The sequence below is a fragment of the Lactuca serriola genome, chromosome 7, assembly GCF_051521515.1.
Source record: "Lactuca serriola cultivar US96UC23 chromosome 7, Lser_US96UC23_V15, whole genome shotgun sequence".
NCBI lineage: Eukaryota > Viridiplantae > Streptophyta > Magnoliopsida > Asterales > Asteraceae > Lactuca > Lactuca serriola.
This window is the reverse complement of record NC_136414.1, coordinates 14,170,884-14,191,843: the sequence shown is the minus strand read 5'-3', so window position 1 is coordinate 14,191,843 and position 20,960 is coordinate 14,170,884. Positions and strand designations below refer to the sequence as shown.

Genomic DNA, 20,960 nt, shown 5'->3' with positions numbered 1-20,960 from the left:
GACTTTTGACATTTAGAAATTGATGAATCGGCTTTAATATCCAAAATGAGCAACTTTGCGAACGAATCCTCAAGCGTGATAAATGTAGAAATAAGCATCAAATCTTCAAGTCTTCAATAATTTTCCAATCCGAGTTCTAGAATGTGAGATATTACAATCTGATCATCAAAAGGTAATTTGGAGAATCAAACCTCCACGAATCAATTACCTAACTTTGAGCATAAAAACACACCCCAAAAATCTTCATTATGTCCAAACCCTTCATGAGGCTGGGAATACCCGAACCACTTCATAATTTCCAATTCGAATAACTTCATGATTTACTCCCCCTCAAGGTCACATTAGTCTTCAAATTCGCCTAATATGAAAAATCCAAAACTTTCGACTTCGAATTCTCATATTACTAATCTCTCCCCCCTTTTTATAATCGAAATATGATTATAAAACCCAAATATGAATGAGAAAGTGCTCAATGTGGAATATGCAATTCAATCCTCCTCCTTGACACATGGCATAAACGTTTCACTTCAAATCCGAAGAATCGATAAATTTTTCACTTCTAGTCGAAAAGGGATCTTCTCGGATTGCCTTGGACCAAAAATGAACAGAATATGTTCATGTTGCTGAAAAACATCTTGCAAAAATAACACTCTTGAAATCCCTACAAAAATCTCCAAAATTTGAAACAATTTTAGTTTATGGGTAAAAAAGTACAATTTTTTTGAAACTTTAGGGACTAAATGTGAAAAATCAGTGATTTTCTTCCCCAATCTCTAATTATTATTAAAAGAGAACCCTTAATTCACCAATGAAGCAATCATGACCTTTGATTGTATCTCAATCATATGATTTCCACCCTTAGATCAAACTGATGACATCATCTTCTCCAAATAGAATTCAAACATTTAATTATAGAATCTTTAAATTTAGCAATTATATTTCAAACACAATTACATTTAATTATAGAATATTTAATTATAGAATCTATTCATACTTTCTAAAATATATTTCAAAATTCGAGCATAATTACATTTAGATATAGAATCTTTAAAATCAGCAATTATGTTATCAATTGAAGCATATTATTCTATTTATATATGAAGTATCCGTTTCTCCATAAATCTGGCCAGAAACATGAATAGCCGCCCATTTTTCCCATTTTTCTCCTCTATTTTTTTTCTCTTAAACCATAATTCTCTAATCCTCTTCGTCCTCATGTTAATGGTTGTGCTTCAATTGATGTTTTGTGTGTTCATAATAGAATGTAGCACCATAAGGTGATTCCTTTTTGGTCATGTATTCTTAGAATTTGCGTGTTGCCTTTTCCTTGCATCTCCAATTATCACACCTCTGTTTTGGCTTCACACAAATCTCTACAAAATGAAGCAAGCATCTCCTTCAAGACATCTTTTGAAAATATGTGTCATCATTAACCCTAATTAATATTGTTCATAATTTAACTCCCTTATTTATAGTTTTTGGCTTCAAAATTCAAACTTGTTTAGTTTTTTTCTTTTTAAAAAGATCATTAAATAAGCATATCAATAATTATGTTATCTTTAATATATATTAAAACAAAAATCTTATGACATCATCTTAAACAATTTGGGCCATTGATTGTATTTCAATCCTATGTTTTCCACCCTTAGATCAAATTATTGACATCATCTTCCCAAATGGAATGTATTTAATTCCAATAAAAGCTTTCCAATTGTTAAACAAAATTAACTTAAATCCATTGAAATGGAATGTATCTAATTCTAATAAAAACTTCTTATATTTTAAATTTTGAATTTCCAGTTATAAAGATTTTAAAATTGTCAACTTTAAAAACATATTACTAAAAATCATTTCAATTAAGGCATTAAATATCAACCATTAATATAAATCCATTTATATTAGCAAATCATTAATATAATATCCATTTTTGTTAGGAAACCATTCATACCAAAAAATCAGATTCAAATTATCACACACATATACGATTCATCCTTGAATCCGCGGTTCACACTTATTTTCCATCATTGTTTTTCTTCAAACATTCTCTTACAACATCATTCATATTGCTTATAACTTTGATCATTATTCTCTGCTTCAAACCTTCGTTGTCGTGCAATAGATGGTCGATACCTTCTTTAGCTTTTTTTTTATTTTTTTTCGATTATTGTTTTGTTCTTGTATCAAATATATGTATTCATATATTTCGATTTTTTTTGTCACAACTTACATGAAATCGATTAAAAACTTTTCTGAAACTTTTCAAATAAATAGGAAAAACTATTACGTACCTTTAATCCAAATAATAATAATAATAATAATAATAATAATAATAATAATAATAATAATAATAATAATAATAATAATGTACTTTGATGGAAACCAATTAAAACATAATATATCAAAGTACTTCGATAGAATGACAAATGTGTTGTATTAGTGTCTAAGTCCATAACTATTTTGGTATGTACTTGACCCGATGGTGCATGGTACTTTTGGGTTACCTTCACCAAAGCAACTTGATAGGATGAATTATGGAGAGAAAGGATTAAATATGATTTATTAATATATTATGAGAATAATATATTAAAGGAGAAATCATATTTTTTAATTAATATTAGTCAATAATTGGTAATTAGTTTTGTGACTAAAAGAGATTAATTAAACTTAAGGGACTGGAATTGTAATTATAAGATAATTTCAATTTGGGCCATGGATTGCCTTTTATTATAAGGTGGACGAATTCTATGGGGGAAGCCCATATGAAATCGTCTAAGGCCTTATGGAAAGGGCTCCATGGGTTGCTTAGGGCTTAAGCATCCAAATTAGGGTTTCCTTGTTAGATAACCCTAATTGCCTCACTATATATAGATCCCTTAAGGACCAAAACGTGGACAAGCTTCATGCTAGGGTTTCACACGAGTTTTGGTAACCTCCATCCTCTCTCCTCTTCATCCTCTTGCTTATGGTGTTTGTGAACCATTAGAGGAGTGACACTTGTGACTCTAAGCCTTCCAAAGTCAATTCAAGGAGGAATTGGGATTGTTATTGCTACATAACAATCAAGGTAATATCATAAACCTAATTATATGTTAATATCGATTTCCATATGCTAGAATTAGGGTTTATAGTCTTGATTCAAAGTATGTACAATAGAGAAACCTAGATCCAAGCATTAGGGTTTGTATGAGCACATAAGATGTCTTATGACCAAAACCCATCAGTGGTATCAGAGCCTAGACTGGTTTCAATTGTATTGATGCATTACATGTTCAAAAAAATTTGATTTTTGATGTTCTGGAGGCTGGACTCGCCGAGTCCATGCAGACTCGACGAGTCAACTCGTCAAATGGGGATATCTTCGCGATTTCTTGTTGTTTTTGCTTATGGATAGTTACCTTATCGTATTAGATCAATATAAATCCGATTTTATGATATATTTGACTATATTCTTGATCTAATTGAAGATATTTATCAATTAATAAGATAATTGTTTCCTTATGTGATAATTGATTAATTATTTTGACTAAATTGATAAATTGTTTTGCAAGAAATCATTAAATAAATCAAATATGGATAATTATGTGATTAAATGTTAATTTATATTATTTGTTATTTGATTCTTGTTGTTATGAAAAGTATCATATTTTCCCCTTTTAGGTTTTATAGTTTAAATTTGAACCCAAAAGTTTTGTTGTTTTGAAATTTAAATAGTTAAAACCCTAATGTTTTGAAAAAGGTTTCAAAACTTGCCCTCAAGTTTTGGAATTTAAATTTTGATTAAATGTTTAATTTTGATGTATTTTTAATTTCTAAACCCTAATGTGTTGAAATGTTTCAAAACTTACCCTCAAGTTTTGGAATTTAAAAGTTGATTAAAAGTTTAATTAGGAATGCTAAATTCTAAAACTCTAGTATAGTTTTGAAAAAGTTCAAATCACACCCTTATGGTTTTATTAATTAATTAAGGTGTATAATTAAAAGAAGTTTAATAAATCCATAAAAAGTTTAGGTTTACAATTTAATTGAATTAAAAGTATAATTGTTAAATTAGATCACCTATATAGTATTTTGAAAGTATAAAATACACCCTATACTATATATATAACATTAAAAGTCTAACATTATATATATGTATGAGTAAAAGTCAGTCTTACCGTTAGTAGGCCTCATTCACGAAGCTGGTCTATAAGGGGTGTTTAAGGAAATTGCCTATAAAATGGCGATTGAATGGGTATCCACTCTTACCCACCGCACTCTTGACTAGTGGAGGGTCGTTAGCCGAACGGGTAGGATAGGACGAAACCTTTCATTATAAGTATAATAAAGTACAAAAGTAACTAAATGTTTTAAAAATTCCCAATCATAGTTACTTAGGCAAAAGTGAATTGATGTAATTCCATGAAATTACACTTTGTGCCCTTGCGAAGACGTTAGTGGAGCGTGTGTGGTTTACCGGCACACTAAATGGTTCTAAGCAAAGGTAGCAAAGGATGACTCAATGTTTCTCATAGTTTGGTGGAGCGTGTGTGGTTTACCGGCACATCGAATAGGTGACTATAACATGTGAGGGCACCATGTAGTTTGCATGATTATTCACACCCGCTTTGTGATCCTCGGCATCCCAGTCACAAACTAGAGGGGCATATCGAGATTTTAACATGTCATTGAAAGTTCAATGAATCTCAAAGGATCTAGGAGTTTTCATAGATTTAAAACTTAAATTTCTTTTTCGTTTTTTCATGGTGGAAATTAGTGAATCGTCATTCACTTACCTTCAAATGTTTTGCAATTTGGGTTACGGCATCCCTCTCCCGAGTTGTAGAATATTGTGTTGGGTCCTAGCCTTAGTATCTCATTTGGGTGATTTACTAAGGACTCAATCTATCAACTAACTTGAATTCGTTTTTCTCCCGTATTGTAGATGTCAAAGTTTGACAACTATGGTCTTCTCAAATCCCGTGGAACAAACATTCCACATGAAGATGGTATTCCACGATTCGATCGAGGAACAAGAAATCATGCTTCACTTCCTCCACCTCCTCCAATTGTTCTCCCTAACCCACAAGTTCAAAGGCTTGAAAAGTTCAGGATCATTCAAGCCCTTTTGGCAAGTAAACATAAAGAAGGAAAGTCGGTGTGTGCACACGTCCTAGGGATGAAGTCACACATTGATAGGTTAAGAATGTTGGGATCTGTTGTCTGTGAGGAAATGGCTGTTGATTGGGTTCTTCAATCACTTCCTAACTCATATAGTGAGTTTGTAATAGAGTACTATATGATGAACCGCGACGTGACCCTTATAGATCTCACCTATATGCTTATTGCTGCTGAATCAGCAATGGTTTGACGCAATAGAAAAGCAAAGTTGATTGGTGAATCTGCCTTCAAGACCTCTATGGATATAGACAATGGCAACGAAAGACATGTCATGATCAAAGAGTTTGATCATAAGAGAAAGGCAATGTCTGAAGTAGTTCCATGTCATGTTCCAAAAGAGTCAATTTGCTTTTATTGCCAAGAGAAAAGGCATTGGAGACGAAGCTGCCCCATTTACCTAAGAAATCTAAGAGATGGGAGAGTCAAAACGTATGGCTTTGCTTTAGGTAAAATCCATTGACTAACTCTTTTAAGCTTCTATTCTAGATTCTTAATACATAATGTGATAAGATTACAATTGATGTTTTGTAGGATCGAAGAAAAGAAAGGAAGCTCAAGGGAAGAAGTGAGTAGAATCTAACCGTGAAGGAATGGATTTCGATCGCATTTCTCGAAGATTAGATTCTTGAGCTACTACTTAGAGTTAGAATTAGATTGCTAAGAAAGATGTATTAGCATAGTTTTTCAATGAATTGCATTATAAGGACAAAAAATTTTCGCAATAAAATAAATTTTGATTTTATATTATTTATCCTTGCAATGGCGTATATGAAAAATTGATGTTTGAATGTTTCTATTATTAGCAATAATGGATTTGGTTCTTATTTATGTTATTTATGGAAAGTCGAGAATTTACCAAATAGGGAGAGTTTCTCATCGCCCAAGTTTCAATTGGACAGAAACTTGGAATCATGTAACTTGGTTGCACGATGAATGAGAAATTTCATATTTGGAAATCAGACAAATTCATTGACAAAGTGTCAAGTGAAGGACTAGGAGATCAAGCACACAAAGTTGTGTGTTGATCAAGTTCACCATAAGAATAACAAAGATATTCTTCATGATTTACTAAAGGTTTAGTAAATATGATTACACTTATAAGATTAAGTGTTATTCGAAATTGATTAAAGGGTTTAGATCAATAGCAGAACGAATAAGAAGAATCAAGTAGGCAGAAAGATAAAAGTTTCTCTATTCTAAGAAGAAGGGAGAGTACCTTTTATGCTTTATGATAGGTCTTAATGATTAAGAACCATATCTCAATTGATCCTCTAAGTGAGTCTTAGTACAATTGTATGTCTAAGAAGAGGAATCAAGAATTGAAGAAATGGTTAAATCAAAAAGTCAATCATACTTCGTTCCAAAACAAGTCTTAAAGTTAAGATTGTGACATTAAGTGAAAAAGTATTAAGAAGGTTTATAACACTCATTAAATGTGGTAATTTGTGATGTCTTGGATAAGACAAAGACCAACTAGGACCAATTTATGAAGTGTTTTGATAAAAGCTACACTAACTCTTGAATATTTATTTGTCAAGAAATGGTTATTGACAAGAGAATCTTATATGTCAAGGAGTCAGTGGGAGTCTTAATAGTCTTGAAAGCTTTCAAGAATAAATCAAATAAACCTTATCGATCATCACTAGCACACGAGTTGAGGTTTACAACCTATCGTGATGACATTATTTTGTTTCCGTGCCAATTCAATCGAGTTAATTATGCATGTGAGTTCTATTGTAACGCCCGTAGATCAGGGCTAGTCAATTTAGAGACGATAAGCATCAAAAATGACTTTTTGATGGAAGATTATTTAGAAGGATTAATATTAACCAAGTTGTAGTATATGTCACAAGGTTTCCGTGCATATAAAGAACGCCAAAATCCGAGTTATAACGAAGAAGTTATGACCTGTCGAAGTTTCGCGACAGAATCGGCACGACCCAGCGCGATGTAAATAGTGAACTTAAGGTAGATAAATATTTATCCTTAGTGATCTAAACAAGAGTTGAATATTTATTCTATAGTAGTCCATCGATAAAAAGACGGACGAAAACGGAGTTCAGATGAAGGAGTTATGAATTTCGAGCGAAGTTTTCCTGTCCTGACCTACTAAAGATAATATATAACTAATATACTTATAATATATTAAAAATAAAGTCAAAACTAGCCAATTTAGTCTAAATGAGAGTTGTAGATCATAATCTCACCTTCGCGTCGATATAAAGAACGTCGAAAACGGAGTTCGTATGCGAAAGTTATGAATTTCTGAAGTTCGGGGCGCGAAACCCCAAAACTGTCAGAGCCCACGACGTGGAACAAGGTTGCCACGACGTGGCAAGTGTCCTGACACCTCCGAGAGGCCCCCAGATGCAACTTGGGATGACGCATGCAGTGACGACCAAGCCCACGACGTGGAACAAGGTTGCCACGACGTGGCAAGGGCCAAATTTGCCCTATACATAGATTTGAAGGGCCAACCGTTTAGGGTTGCCAATTTCTTCTCTTCTCTCTCCCGTTTTGCATCGTTTTGCATGCCAGAAATACCCCGAAGCCCCGGTATTATTCTCTAGCCCCGAGGCAAGTCCCGAGATCCCGAAGATCCCGAGAAGTGCGGTTCCCAAGCCGAAGCTCTGCCCGCGAGAAGTTCGATTATTGTGGAGATCTTCCAGATCTGCTGTGGATTACTACTTCTGCAAGTTGTAGTGCTGTCCGATCATCTTCTGATCAAGTGAGTGTGTGGTTACTTTCTTCTAACGCATAAATACGAAGTATTTTATACGAAATACGTATTATGTGTATATTTTGTTGTTATATGTGTGAATGTATATTCACTTTCTTCTACCGCATAGATATGAAGTATTTGCTATGAAGTATGTGCTAGGTGTTTATACATTGTTTGTTTACTTGAGATAAATGTTGAAATAATGTGTTATACATGTTTTAAAAGATTTAAACTTTATATGTGTTTGCATCTACAAATATGTTGGGTAGAACATTGGTAGATGAAATAGTTGATGTGAGACGAAATAATAGGTGTTTTGAACTCAAAGTGTTCATTAGGTATTTTGAACTATATGTGTTCACTTGGTGTCCTTGAACTCAATGTGTTCATTAGGTATTTTGAACTATATGTGTTCATTAAGTATTTTAGAACTCAGTGTGTTCATTAGGTATTTTTGAACTCTACGTGTTCACTTGGTGTTTGAACTCAATGTGTTCATTAGTTATTTCCGAACTCTATGTGCTCACTTGGTATTTTTGGACTCAATGTGTTCATTAAGTATTTTTGAACTAGATGTGTTCACTTGGTGTTGTTGAACTGAGTGTGTTCACTAAGTGTTTTAGAACTAAGTATTCACCAGATGTTTTGAATTAATGGTTCACTAGGAGTGTTAGAACTAGGTGTTTGTTAAGTATGTTGAACTAAGTGTTTACCAATCGTAATTTGTGGACCTTGGCAGTGGTGAACTTTGTGTCAATTCCTTAGGTCAATCCTTAGGAATAAATGGTTAAAGGATAGTTGATTCTTAGGATAAATCCTTAAGAAATAAAGGAGATAATGGGAATGAGTATTTGGGTTGATTGTTTGATAATTCAATATAATAAATGTATTATTGTGGGTTGAAAACCCTACATGCTTACTAGGGATGAAAGTGGGTCCAAACCTGGACCCAATGGACCCGGACCCGGAAAACCCGGAACCGGTTAACGGGATTTTATAAAACCGGAAACCGGACCGGTATATAGGAACCGGTTCCGGTTCGGTTCCGGGTATGGTTCCGGGTAAAGTGGGTCTAGAACCGGAAAACCCGGAAACATCAAAGTGGGTAGGTTGGAACCGGATAAAGTGGGTTTAGGCCCGGAAAACCCGAAAAAACCGGAATTTTTTGGTAATTACTTACAACTTAGTGGGTTGAACTTTGAAAATTTTCATATTGATATCCCCACTTTGGGGGGCTGTACCTTATTGAATACGAAACCACAATTAACAAAATTAGAGTCTAAAATCATGTACAAACTCTAAAATACACTCTGGAAAAATCCGCATGTCAATCCGAATTTAAACGAATGAGATATACTTGTGTTAATATTTTCACATAATACAAAGTACAAAAACAAATAGCTAAAAAGTTGAAAACTTTCAGTTTTGATATCCCGACTTCGGAGGACTGTAAATCATTGAATGTTAAACCAAAAATGACAAAATTATAGTCTAAACTCATGTACAAACTGTAAACTAGAAGTTGGAAAAAACCACATGTCAATCCGACTTCAAACGAATTAGATATGCATGCTTTAAAACTTTCACCGAATATAAAAAAACTAAAAACTTTCAGCTTTGGTATCTCAACTTTTGAGGACTGTAAGTCAATGAATATAAAACTAAAAATGAAAAATTTATAGTCTAGAATCATGTACAAACTCTAAACTACATGTTGGAAAAAATCGTGTGTCAATTGGAGTTGAAACGAATAAGATATGCATATTGTAAACGTTTCACAAAAAGTGGTTCCGGACCTAAAAGTGGTTCCGGTTCCGGATTTTAGACCCGGTTTACCCGGACCCAATGGACCCAAACCCGGATTACCCGGAACCCGGATAAAGCCAATTTTTAAACCCGGAACCGGACCCGGTTCTATATATTCCGGTTCTAACGGGTCCGGTTCCGGTTCGGTTCCGGTTCCGGTCCGGTTTTCCGGTTCTAAATCTCATCCCTAATGCTCACCAGGCTCCCAAGCCTGACCCACTCAGTTTTCTTTGCATTACAGGTAATGGCACAAGAGTATAAATTGGTGGACTTGATGAGAGATTTTGGATTATAGATCAGTAGTTACAAATAACTGTTGTAAGGTCTATTTTATATTGTTTATGCTTTTGGTCTGTATCGGAACATGACATCCTGAGGTTTTATTATTTAATGAAAACACATTCTCTTTGAGGAACGTTTTGATAAATTTTATCATATTTTGTTTGGGAACAAATTCCGCAACCGTTTTCTTTAAACGATTACTCTGATTTTAAAATAAAGCATAAACAAACCGGTCTTTTCTGGCCGAGAAATTGGGGATGTCACATCTATGAGTTCTCATTTTGAACTCATAAAAGGCAAAACACCTTAATCAATGAAAGGTACATTGATAGGAAAGAGTGAGCTGCTTAACTACTTGGAAGAGATGGTGGGCAGCTGTGCTACCATAAGGCAAGAAATCAAGATTAAGAAAGTTCGGTCCATATGAGTTTGAATTTGTCGTAAACTTTGGTTTTAACAAATTCACATGGATAGGAACACATACACCATTTAAATCTAAGTGTCATAAGATTTCCTCCTTCGTGAAAATGATTGTGAGGAAATGCTTTCACGAAGAAAGATTTTAAGAAGATAGTGATTGTTGATAATTTCATTTTATTTACTTCTTTTTATAGTTTATTTTAGCATATTTCATCCATAATCTAGTTAATTTTCATGCATATTTTCCTTTTTGTTATTTTATGACTATTTCGGGCACTTTCTAGTTTTGTGAGCTTTATTGCAGATTTCATGGAGACTAGTGGAGCGGGAATGTTCGAGACGTATGGGAAGCAATGAGATTTGGTAGACAAAAATGATGTTAGGCTTAGTGATTGTGGAGATTATGCATGGAGCGAGCTTGATGGTTATTTGAAGGCTTGGAGAGAAATAAACTTTAAATTTGCAAGATGCGGGAGTTTATTCAAGCATACGTAGATTTTTAATCGGGAGAGTGCACGAGCTTTGGAGGATTTGGAGAGGTCAAATTGGGCTTAAAATGAAGAAAAACTTGAAGAAAATGGGCTAGGAGGTGATTGGATTCGATCTGGGCTAGTGGGATATGCTTTGGAGGCCCAAAATCTCAAAGAAGCCCATGTCAGGCACCACCCGCGCAGCAGCACGCGGGTCGCGCAAGGCTCTGCAGGGGTAATTTCGGAAATCCATTTGGAAGGCTATTTGAGGAAGGTTGGTGCCCATCTTTTGGAGACTCTTGGACATCCGATTTTTTGAGATTCTCTCTGGAGTTTTGAAGACTTTTGAAGGCCAAGAACACTTGAAGAACATCATATTTTTACCTCTTGCTTCTTGCTTAATGTTTGGTACAATTTTCTCTAACTTTGTTTCTTTTGGGTTTAGCCATGCTTGGCTAAACTAATCTTGGTTGACTTTTGGTTAATCCTTTGAACTTTTGTTGAATGTTGAAGAACCCATGAACATGTTCTTAAATCTTTATGGGAATGTTTTGTGTTTTAACATCTTATCACTACTTGTATGTTTTAGTTCATGAGTTTAAATGTGTTTGTGGTGATTAGTTGGCTAATTTCTTGATTAAGTAAAGGATCCTCAAATTAGCAAGCAACAAATGATTTTTGTGTTGTTTTTGCTTCACACAATCATAAAAACATTTCCTCCAACATGGTGGTGAAAGCATTTGACCCCTCTTGGATTTGGTGACTTTTTGGTTCTTAATGCTAGTTGACTTTCACTAATTACATGCTATTTGGAATTAGTGACTTTGACTAAGGAAATTGTTATGAGCTTCTCTAGCCATTTCAACAATTAAGAAAAGTCTAGGTAATCTCAAGCTCCTTGGATTACTATAGCCAAATTAAGGATTTAAATCAAAGTATTGCACCATTGGATTCTAATGATATGTTCATCAAAAGTCAAAGTGAGGAAACTTTAAGTCGACCATCTCTCCCTTATTGATTTTACATCAAACTCTTATTTTTGTTGCATTTGTCTATTTAAATCATAGTTAATTCTAGTTTGTTTCAAGTATTTCAAAACACCAAAACCCCCCATTTTATTTTTATTGTCATTTTACAAGTATTTTTACAAAGAGATTTTTCATAGAGTTATAAATTGGACCAATCTCCGTGGATTCGATCCCTTTACCACTATACACTATTTTAGTGTGTAATATTTAGGGTTATTATTTGTGTTGGCCTCGACAACCACCAATTGTAAAATTGCATTCTCGAATTCGATTATGGTTACAGTATCCCTTTCCATAATTTGAATTGTGAGGTTTGGCAATTGTTTACACACACATATGAACTATCTAAGGCAAAGGTGTATAAGTTCAAGAAGCCTTGATAAAAGATTATCAAAGCACTAAGTATTAGAAACATGAACTTAAGAAATTCAATAAGCATTGTTTTTCTGAAAGTTAAGATGTTTAGGAATACATGTCGAAGCTAGTAGGAGCATAAGTGTTATGCTTATAATAATCATCATGATAGTGGGAGCATAAATGTTATGATTGTATGATTATTAAGGAAAGTATTGCAAGTTGGCAATATTAATTATAGAAAACAAGAGTCATTCTTTGCAAAGTTGTAAGGATGGAATAGTTGTTTTACTATAATTAAGGGAGAGAATATTATGCTTCATTCCAAATCTAAAGGTTTAGGTTGAGAAATGTTAATAAATTTAGTCAAGGGTACATAGTGTGTTCTTAAAATTTCGATTATGATTACGACATTCCTCTTCACAATTAGAATTTTGAGAACATAGCAAATAAAACATTATGCGTCGTGTCCCATACGCTTCGGGTATAGGATTGATTGCAAATGCTTTAATGTTTGACCATTCTAAATTTTTCCAAATGTCTAGCGCATTTAGAGGGAGAAAGGACTAGAATCGGTTTTCACTAAAATAATTAAACAACTATCAAAGGACAATCCAAAGTTCGACGAGGATTGGTTGCTTGTGAGTAGTTGGAAGTATAGTATTGTAAAATATGGAAATGTTTCCATAATGGATGGACCATATCGACATTAATATGAATAGATAAGATTCTATTAAGAATGAGTTGTCATATGGAAAATATGGAAGCGTGTCCATATTGGGAATTGAATATTGAAAATCTATGTCTAGATTAGAAACTTTTATGCAAAAGGATGTTCAAAGGAATGTACTTTGAGTGAGAGACATCATATCTAAGGAATTGTCTTGTAACAATTTCTGATAAAGGACTTTGTAATCTCATTGGCAATAGTCTTTGTGACTTTGGTGCAGTGATATTACGAAAGGATCATTGCATAAAATGTTAGAATCTAGCATAATCTATAAGTAGCAAGAATTTGATATTCTTTCACTTATGGAAAAAGGATTTGGAGTTGTGAAATGAGAATGATTGGGAATGTGCTCAATTTGGTCTATTTCACAAAGTAAGAACCATAGGTAAACATTGTGTGCATGTTAGGATCATGGGACAAGTGTTGTGATTCAAGTAAGGAGTTGATTACCCGAAACGACAAATAATGAGTAATCAATATGGTGATAAATAAAAGGTGTTTTATTTATGCTCAAAGGTTTGAGGCCATATGCGATTAGTATTATTCTTGTGTTTCACGTTTGCATGTTTTGACTTCCTGAATAATTTAAATTGGTTAAGAGCAGTTAACTTATTCGAACGGGGCCACAGTCGTTCATATGTTGGAAGTAGATATGAAAGAAGACTGTCGTGAATTGGTGTGTAGATTGTCTAAAGAGCATTAGACATAAGCAAATGTTTGCTGCAACGTTCATGAGTGCTTATGAATATGATTTGAGCATTGGATTAAACCCACGCTCACTTGGATCACTCCATGAATTGTATCACGAGTGATTGGTGAGATGATAACATCTTATATTCTTGAAACCGAGATGTGTGAGTTGTTTCTTGCGAATCGGTTGCACATTGATAATATGTAAACACACTAGTAACTTGGTGTTATAAAACATATTATTGTGTGTGATTCGGTGAGTGAGTGCAAGCAAGCATTGTATCAAAGTTTATCCGTTCCTTTTATCCAAAGTAGGATAAAAGCGATATCTTTGGGCCCCTCGATGATTTAGTGATGACAAACGTAAATGCTCGGCCGGGCTAGGGCTAATTTGATTTGTTCAATTAGTCAGTCGTCATAAATCGGAATCGAGATATAGTACAAAGATAATGATTTGAAATCATATCTCATATGATATCTAGAATGGAGGAATATATGATCCCTTATCTAAGGACACGCGTATCTGATAGGATCAGAGTTGACAGCGGCTTTGGAAAGCTATGATTGCAGATTAGGATCTGAAGTCATACACATAATAATTATTAGACTTATCCAAGTGGGAGACTGTTGGATTAGTGTCTAAGTCCATAACTATTTTGGTATGTACTTGACCCGATGGTGCATGGTCCTTTTGGGTTGCCTTCACCGAAGCAACTTGATAGGATGAATTATGGAGAGAAAGGATTAAATATGATTTATTAATATATTATGAGAATAATATATTAAAGGAGAAATCATATTGTTTAATTAATATTAGTCAATAATTGGTAATTAGTTTTGTGACTAAAAGAGATTAATTAAACTTAAGGGATTGGAATTGTAATTATAAGATAATTGCAATTTGGGCCATGGATTGCCTTTTATTATAAGGTGGACGAATTCTATGGGGGAAGCCCATATGAAATCGTCTAAGGCCTTATGGAAAGGGCTCCATGGGTTGCTTAGGGCTTAAGCATCCAAATTAGGGTTTCCTTGTTAGATAACCCTAATTGCCTCACTATATATAGATCCCTTAAGGACCAAAACGCGGACAAGCTTCATGCTAGGGTTTCACACGAGTTTTGGTAACCTCCATCCTCTCTCCTCTTCATCCTCTTGCTTATGGTGTTTGTGAACCATTAGAGGAGTGACACTTGTGACTCTAAGCCTTCCAAAGTCAATTCAAGGAGGAATTGGGATTGTTATTGCTACATAACAATCAAGGTAATATCATAAACCTAATTATATGTTAATATCGATTTCCATATGCTAGAATTAGGGTTTATAGTCTTGGATTCAAAGCATGTACAATAGAGAAACCTAGATCCAAGCATTAGGGTTTGTATGAGCACATAGGATGTCTTATGACCAAAACCCTTCAAAATGCACCCTACCCATTTTCCTATTCATGGTAATCAATTTTTTGTGTATTTGTTTAGCATGATACTTCCATTTTTTTTATCTGAAGGGTAAATCATTAATTTAGTATGTATAATGTTCATCAAAATTGTAAATTAGTAATTTAATTTAAGCATTGATCAAATCGTAAGCCGCTACTATTTATGTTTGTTTGATTATCTCAACCTGGTTATTGATTTTGATTTTATATAATATCTTAAATTGTTGGCTGAATTACAGGGATTGCAATCTTGATATAGAACTTAAATAATTTGTTAAGATAAATATATAATAGGAATAAAGAGATATTTTTTAGTGTTTAAATGTAAATTAATATCCTAATATGATGGTTGAATTACAACATTTATAACTTTAAATTGAAATCATAACTAAAGGTTATTGATATTGTTAGATGAATTTTTTAAAATGTTAAGTACGATTTTAAGGTTTAGGGCAAAAAGGTAATTTTATTTGTGATAGAATAAAGAAGGAAGATTCAAATTTACCTTTTGAAGGTATCAATAAACTCCTAAATTTATGTGATTTATTTTAATTTGATTGCAAATTAGATGCAAGAAACTTTTAAGTAAGGACACATAAGGGTAAAAGAGTAATTTGACTTAGGAAACTAGAAAAACATTGGGCTGGAAAAGAAATTAAACAATAGATATTGATACGACACGTATACTAAAATGATTTTTTAGCATGATACTTCCATTTTTTATCTGAAGGCTAAATCATTAATTTAGCATGAACTATGTTCATCAGAAGGATAAATTGGTAATTTAATTTAAAAATGGATCAAATTGGCCGTTGTTACTATTTATGTTTGTTTGACTATCTCAACTTGGTTACTGTTTATGACTTTATTGTCGAATATAATAATTTCATATTAAATCATTTTTAGGAATGTATGTGTAAAGTACATTGTTATAACATTTTTAATAGTAACCCGCTGTGATTTTTTCGTGTTGTAAATGTCTTTTAATTTATTTTTTATTCACTATTAAGGTGATGGATTTTATAAACAATTTAATCCAAAAAGGGTTAAACTATAATTATTCTAATTTGTATATGTTTTTGTATAGTAAATACAACCTTTCAAATATTGTTTTCTATGACTAAGAAAGATATGTTTCTATTTTTGAAATCTCATAAAACATTGCATAAGGTTTTTTTTGGCTTAACATATTACATCATTAAGTCAAACAAAACAACAATGTATAATTTTTTATATTAAATTCTTAACCTAATATCTTGTACTCGATCTTCAACAACTTCTATAAACTGCAATAGCTATGTTATTTTTTTTACAAATTATAGCAACATGCTTACCATGAAAAAAGAACTTTTAATTTAAACTACAACTTAGTTTTTTATCAATAACAATAATATACAACACATAATATCAACATTCTTGCCTACATATTACTACCTGAACTACATCAAAAGTAGGCTAACAATTTAGAATCTAAATTAAGAATGATCTTATTTCCTTAAATATAAGATTTACGGTATTATAGACAAATTTTTCATTTGATTCCTAAATTTTCTATGTGGTTGTTCTTATATGTTAGAATCAAATTGCATAATTACAATTAAAAAAATTTTCATTAAACTTTCTATGTAGGTATGAAACAACAATAAGTATATTTTTGAAGAAACATTGTTCAAAATAATTTGGATAATCTAAATACATGTTAATTTAGTTCATTTCATATACTTTCCTGTAATATTGGATTTTTTGTCATGTTACATTCTAAATACATGTTTTTGTTTTTTTTCAAGATTTTTAGCATCATGTGTTTTTTATGTTTGCAACTTTGTAGTGTTACGTGTTTTTTTGTCTCGTACTTAGGTTTTTCTATCTCTGGCAAGATGTATAGATTATCAATGATCCACATGTGGTTATGCAATATTTCTTGGTCCAAACTTAATATCATGGAGTTCTCGCAAACAACCAACAGTTGCTAGATCTAGTACCGAAGCTGCATATAAGGCACTTGTCAATGGTACTGCAGAAGCTACATTGATACATTCATTACCGAAGGAACTAGGAGTTCATTAACCAAGACCACCTTTGTTGTGGTGTGACAATCTTGGAGCGACTTACCTAACAACAAATCCCATATTTCATGCTCAAACGAAGCATATAGAGGTGGGCTTCCATTTTGTAAGAGAAAAGGTAGTCATGGGTGCACTTAATGTTAGATTCATCTCTTCTGGTGACAAATTAGCTGATAGACTCACAAAGCCGATGACCAAACAAATGTTACAGCATCTAAGACACAGTCTAAACCTTGTAGCGGTTAAGATTGATGGGGAATGCAAACGAATAGCTTAGCTTAGAGATAGGATTATTTGAATGTTTGTTGTAACTATAGATCCATGTATTTAGGATCTACTTCTTATCCCTGTAATGTTGCTGTATAAATACAATTACACACCCTATTGAATTTTACGTCAAATATCATCTTTAACTGAGTGTCTAGGGTTGGACCAGGAGGGTCTCTTAACGTCTTCTTTTTCTTCTTATCGGAGTTATTTCACAAAAACTTGCCATGATAAGGAAGAAGAGGGGGACAGGCACACTTGGAGAGTGCAGTACAACGTAGAGTTGTATGTTGCATTCAGGAAGGATGATCCTTCCAGAAAAGGAATTTATTCATTCTCTCCCAATTACTTGGACCGTACCACTCGGCATGCTGAGGTGGAATATTGTCGAGTTTGTTTCTTCTTCCTCCCTTCTTCCCTCCTTCCTACTCCCCTACTCGACAACCATATCTTCCTCTCTTCTTTGGTTCTTCTTTTCTTAGCCGGAGCTGAGGAAGAGCTGGTGCACTTGGCACCACTCCTCAGAGCCTCACAATCATATTCTGTATGTATAAATTTATTTTTAAATAATCATATTTGAATAATTATTATTTATAAATAGATAAGGTATTTGTTAAAATATATAAAGTAATTATTGATGTGAGGATGTGATCTTTTTTGAAAAAGAATTGATATTGCATTGATTGATATAGAGATGGTTGTAAAAATTAATGTGATACAGTTGAAATTTGAAAGACATTGACATTACGATGGCTACAAAGTCCTATGGTTGTCAAATAAAAAACACAATTCAATCCAACGGTTGTCAAATGAAAACAAAATATTCAAGATTTTACCACGACTTATTCGGTTATTCGTTCAAATAACAATACCAAATAAAAAAGTGGGTCTTTGTGGTTTTTGGTAAACGTTAAATCCTCATATTATAATCTCTATTCATACAATGAAGGAAGACCGTTCCACAATGGCAACTAAAACGTTTAGTTTTTAATGGACTCGTTCTCTTATAGTATCTTGATCACCTGAATTCTGATTGGCGGATGCATGGAAACTTAGGCACATGTACAGCAATATATAAAACTACTAATATCATTATCCAAAAGTCTTTGGGTTGCCAATAGTCAATTCCATTTTAGAATACTTCAGTAAAATATAATTAAATAATATTCAATTTCATAGGTTATCACTAGAAACTATCATAATCGAAAAATAGTAATAATTAAAGATAAATGAAAAGAGTTTGAGATAAACAGATCACTTGTGGAAGCCTATAAATGAAGGCCGCTAACATCAGAACAAATTAAGGCAAAGGAAACATATATATCTAGTCATGGAAGTAGAAAAGACACTACGCATGAATGTTGGCCATGGAGAATCAAGCTACGCAAGCAACTCATTGATTCAGGTCTCTCTTACACGTACTCGATCTCATTAAATACACATACAATCATATATATATCAAGTGCGTCTTTAAATTTGTAAATTGGAATCAAATTATTTTTCAGGAAAGTGTGATAAGGAAAAGTGAGACTGTTTTGCAAGATACAATCAAGGGAATGGTTAAAACTGAAGCGGCCTTCAGCAAAAGCTTCGTACTAGCAGATATAGGATGCGGGCCTGGCACAAATACACTTTTGCTTGCATCTATGGTTATTGATATAGTCCTTGAGCTGCGTAAAGAAAATGATCATAAAGCACCACAATTTCAAATCTGCTTAAATGATCTTTTTGGAAATGATTTCAATTCCATTTTCCAATTGCTACCCAACTTTTATGCAAACCTTAAGAAGGAGAAGGGAGAAAACATTGGCTCTTGTTTCGTTTCAGCTAATCCGGGTTCCTTTTATGGTAGACTCTTTCCAGATGAAAGCGTACACCTTGTTCACTCCTCTTGGGCTGTTCATTGGCTTTCTCAGGTTTGAATATACATATTTGCAAAATCAATATGTGAAAAAATATACATATAGTTAAATATTGTTCAAACTATCTTTTATTCAAATTAATTATTCATAGTGATCACTTGGACATTTTATAGATACCTGAAGGCATTGAAAACAACAAAGATAATATATACATGGCGACATCAAGTCCTCCCAATGTGTTCGAAGCATATGAAAAGCAATTTCAAACCGACTTTATAAAGTTTCTACAAATGCGATCCAAGGAAGTAGTGCATGGTGGGTGCATGGTTTTAACATTTCTTGGTCGTAGCAGTGTTGATCCAACCACCACTGAAAATGGTGGTCGTATTCTTGAGCTACTATCACAATCACTACTCGATATGGTTAAAGAGGTATATATATAAGGTTCTTCACTTGAAATTTTTGTTTTGTGTACGTAAGTAACCATATATGTTTTTAAAAATTATAGGGACTAGTTCAAGAATCAGATTTGCACTCATTCAATATCCCAAATTATACTCCATGCGAGGATGAAGTCAGTAAAGCTGTTCACAATGAGGGATCATTTTCTATTAATACCTATAATGTTTTTCAAGGTAACTGGGATCCAAGGGATACAGACTTTACAAATGTGAAAGATTCAGATGAGAAGAGCCACATCCATGCGAAAAACTGCACAACTGCTCTGAGAACTGTTTATGAATCGTTGTTGACATCTCATTTCGGAAATTTATTGAATATTGATGTGCTATTTCAGAAGTTGACAATGAAAGTGGCCGAAGATCTAGCAAACAAAAAAATCAGACACCTTAACGTAGTCATTTCATTGACTAGAAAATGAGATATTCATGTGTTCAAATTATAAGTGTATTGGTTGTTTTAAACTTTTCGTTATTGAGAGTGTTGGTATGTTATATTCTGTTGTAATTGTTGTGTATTGGCCTTTTGTAAACGTCTAGTCCGTTATCTTGTTGTATTGTGCCTATATATTACTCTATCTTATTTGTTCAAAGGTTTTTAGTTTCATTTTTCTGTTTCTTGGATTTTTGACAATACGTTATAGTGTTTTACATTATGGATTGGATACTAAGATTGAGAAGTCAAGGAAACAGTCGATGTGTTAAATGATAACTTTATCATATTGCTCAAATATCTTTTAAAAAATTTGGATGTTGAAACTTTTGTTGTGATTTTGTTACTTGAATGATGTAAGTTTTATGGCTACCAAATCTTAATCAACATAAATTTTGTCCAACCTGAAACACATTTATGAAACTACAATGATTTAATAAACATATAAATAAAAGTATATTGCACCCATTATATGGTTGTATGCAATAAATAGCAATCTACTTCCATTTATTATTTATATTAGGGAAAATGACACAAATGCCCTACGAACCTTTTAGGGTTTACCCATTGAGTCCCTAAAGTTTTTGTCGGACTTTATGGGTCCCTAAACTAGGATATTACCTGCTTTTTTAGTTCCTGTCAACCTGTAATAGCCGGTTCAGTGACCTTTTAGACCGAAAAAACTCACATTGTGCCCCTATAAAACAAAAAAAATAAGTTCCGGGATCAATATGAATTGAGTGTGAATCGGCTTCAGAAGAAAAGAAGATTTTTTTT

The 20,960-nt window shown here is 33.2% G+C and overlaps 1 protein-coding gene across 1 annotated transcript; it reads left to right on the top strand.

Annotated features, from left to right (window-relative positions):
- Positions 1-18,679: 18,679 nt before the first annotated feature.
- On the top strand, positions 18,680-20,357 carry LOC145063381 (S-adenosyl-L-methionine:benzoic acid/salicylic acid carboxyl methyltransferase 3-like). The gene is made up of 4 exons (XM_079010987.1): positions 18,680-18,835; positions 18,936-19,346; positions 19,466-19,723; positions 19,801-20,357. The coding sequence occupies exons 1-4, from the start codon at positions 18,761-18,763 to the stop codon at positions 20,170-20,172; spliced, it is 1,116 nt and encodes a 371-aa protein (XP_078867113.1). The 5' UTR covers positions 18,680-18,760; the 3' UTR covers positions 20,173-20,357.
- Positions 20,358-20,960: the final 603 nt, after the last annotated feature.

Excerpts from the sequence above, each read along its gene's own strand:
- LOC145063381 (XM_079010987.1), top strand. The coding sequence starts at position 18,761 with ATGGAAGTAGAAAAGACACTACGCATGAATGTTGGCCATGGAGAATCA. Across the intron at positions 18,836-18,935 it reads CAAGCAACTCATTGATTCAG|GAAAGTGTGATAAGGAAAAG; the intron begins GTCTCTCTTACA and ends ATTATTTTTCAG. Across the intron at positions 19,347-19,465 it reads CTGTTCATTGGCTTTCTCAG|ATACCTGAAGGCATTGAAAA; the intron begins GTTTGAATATAC and ends GACATTTTATAG.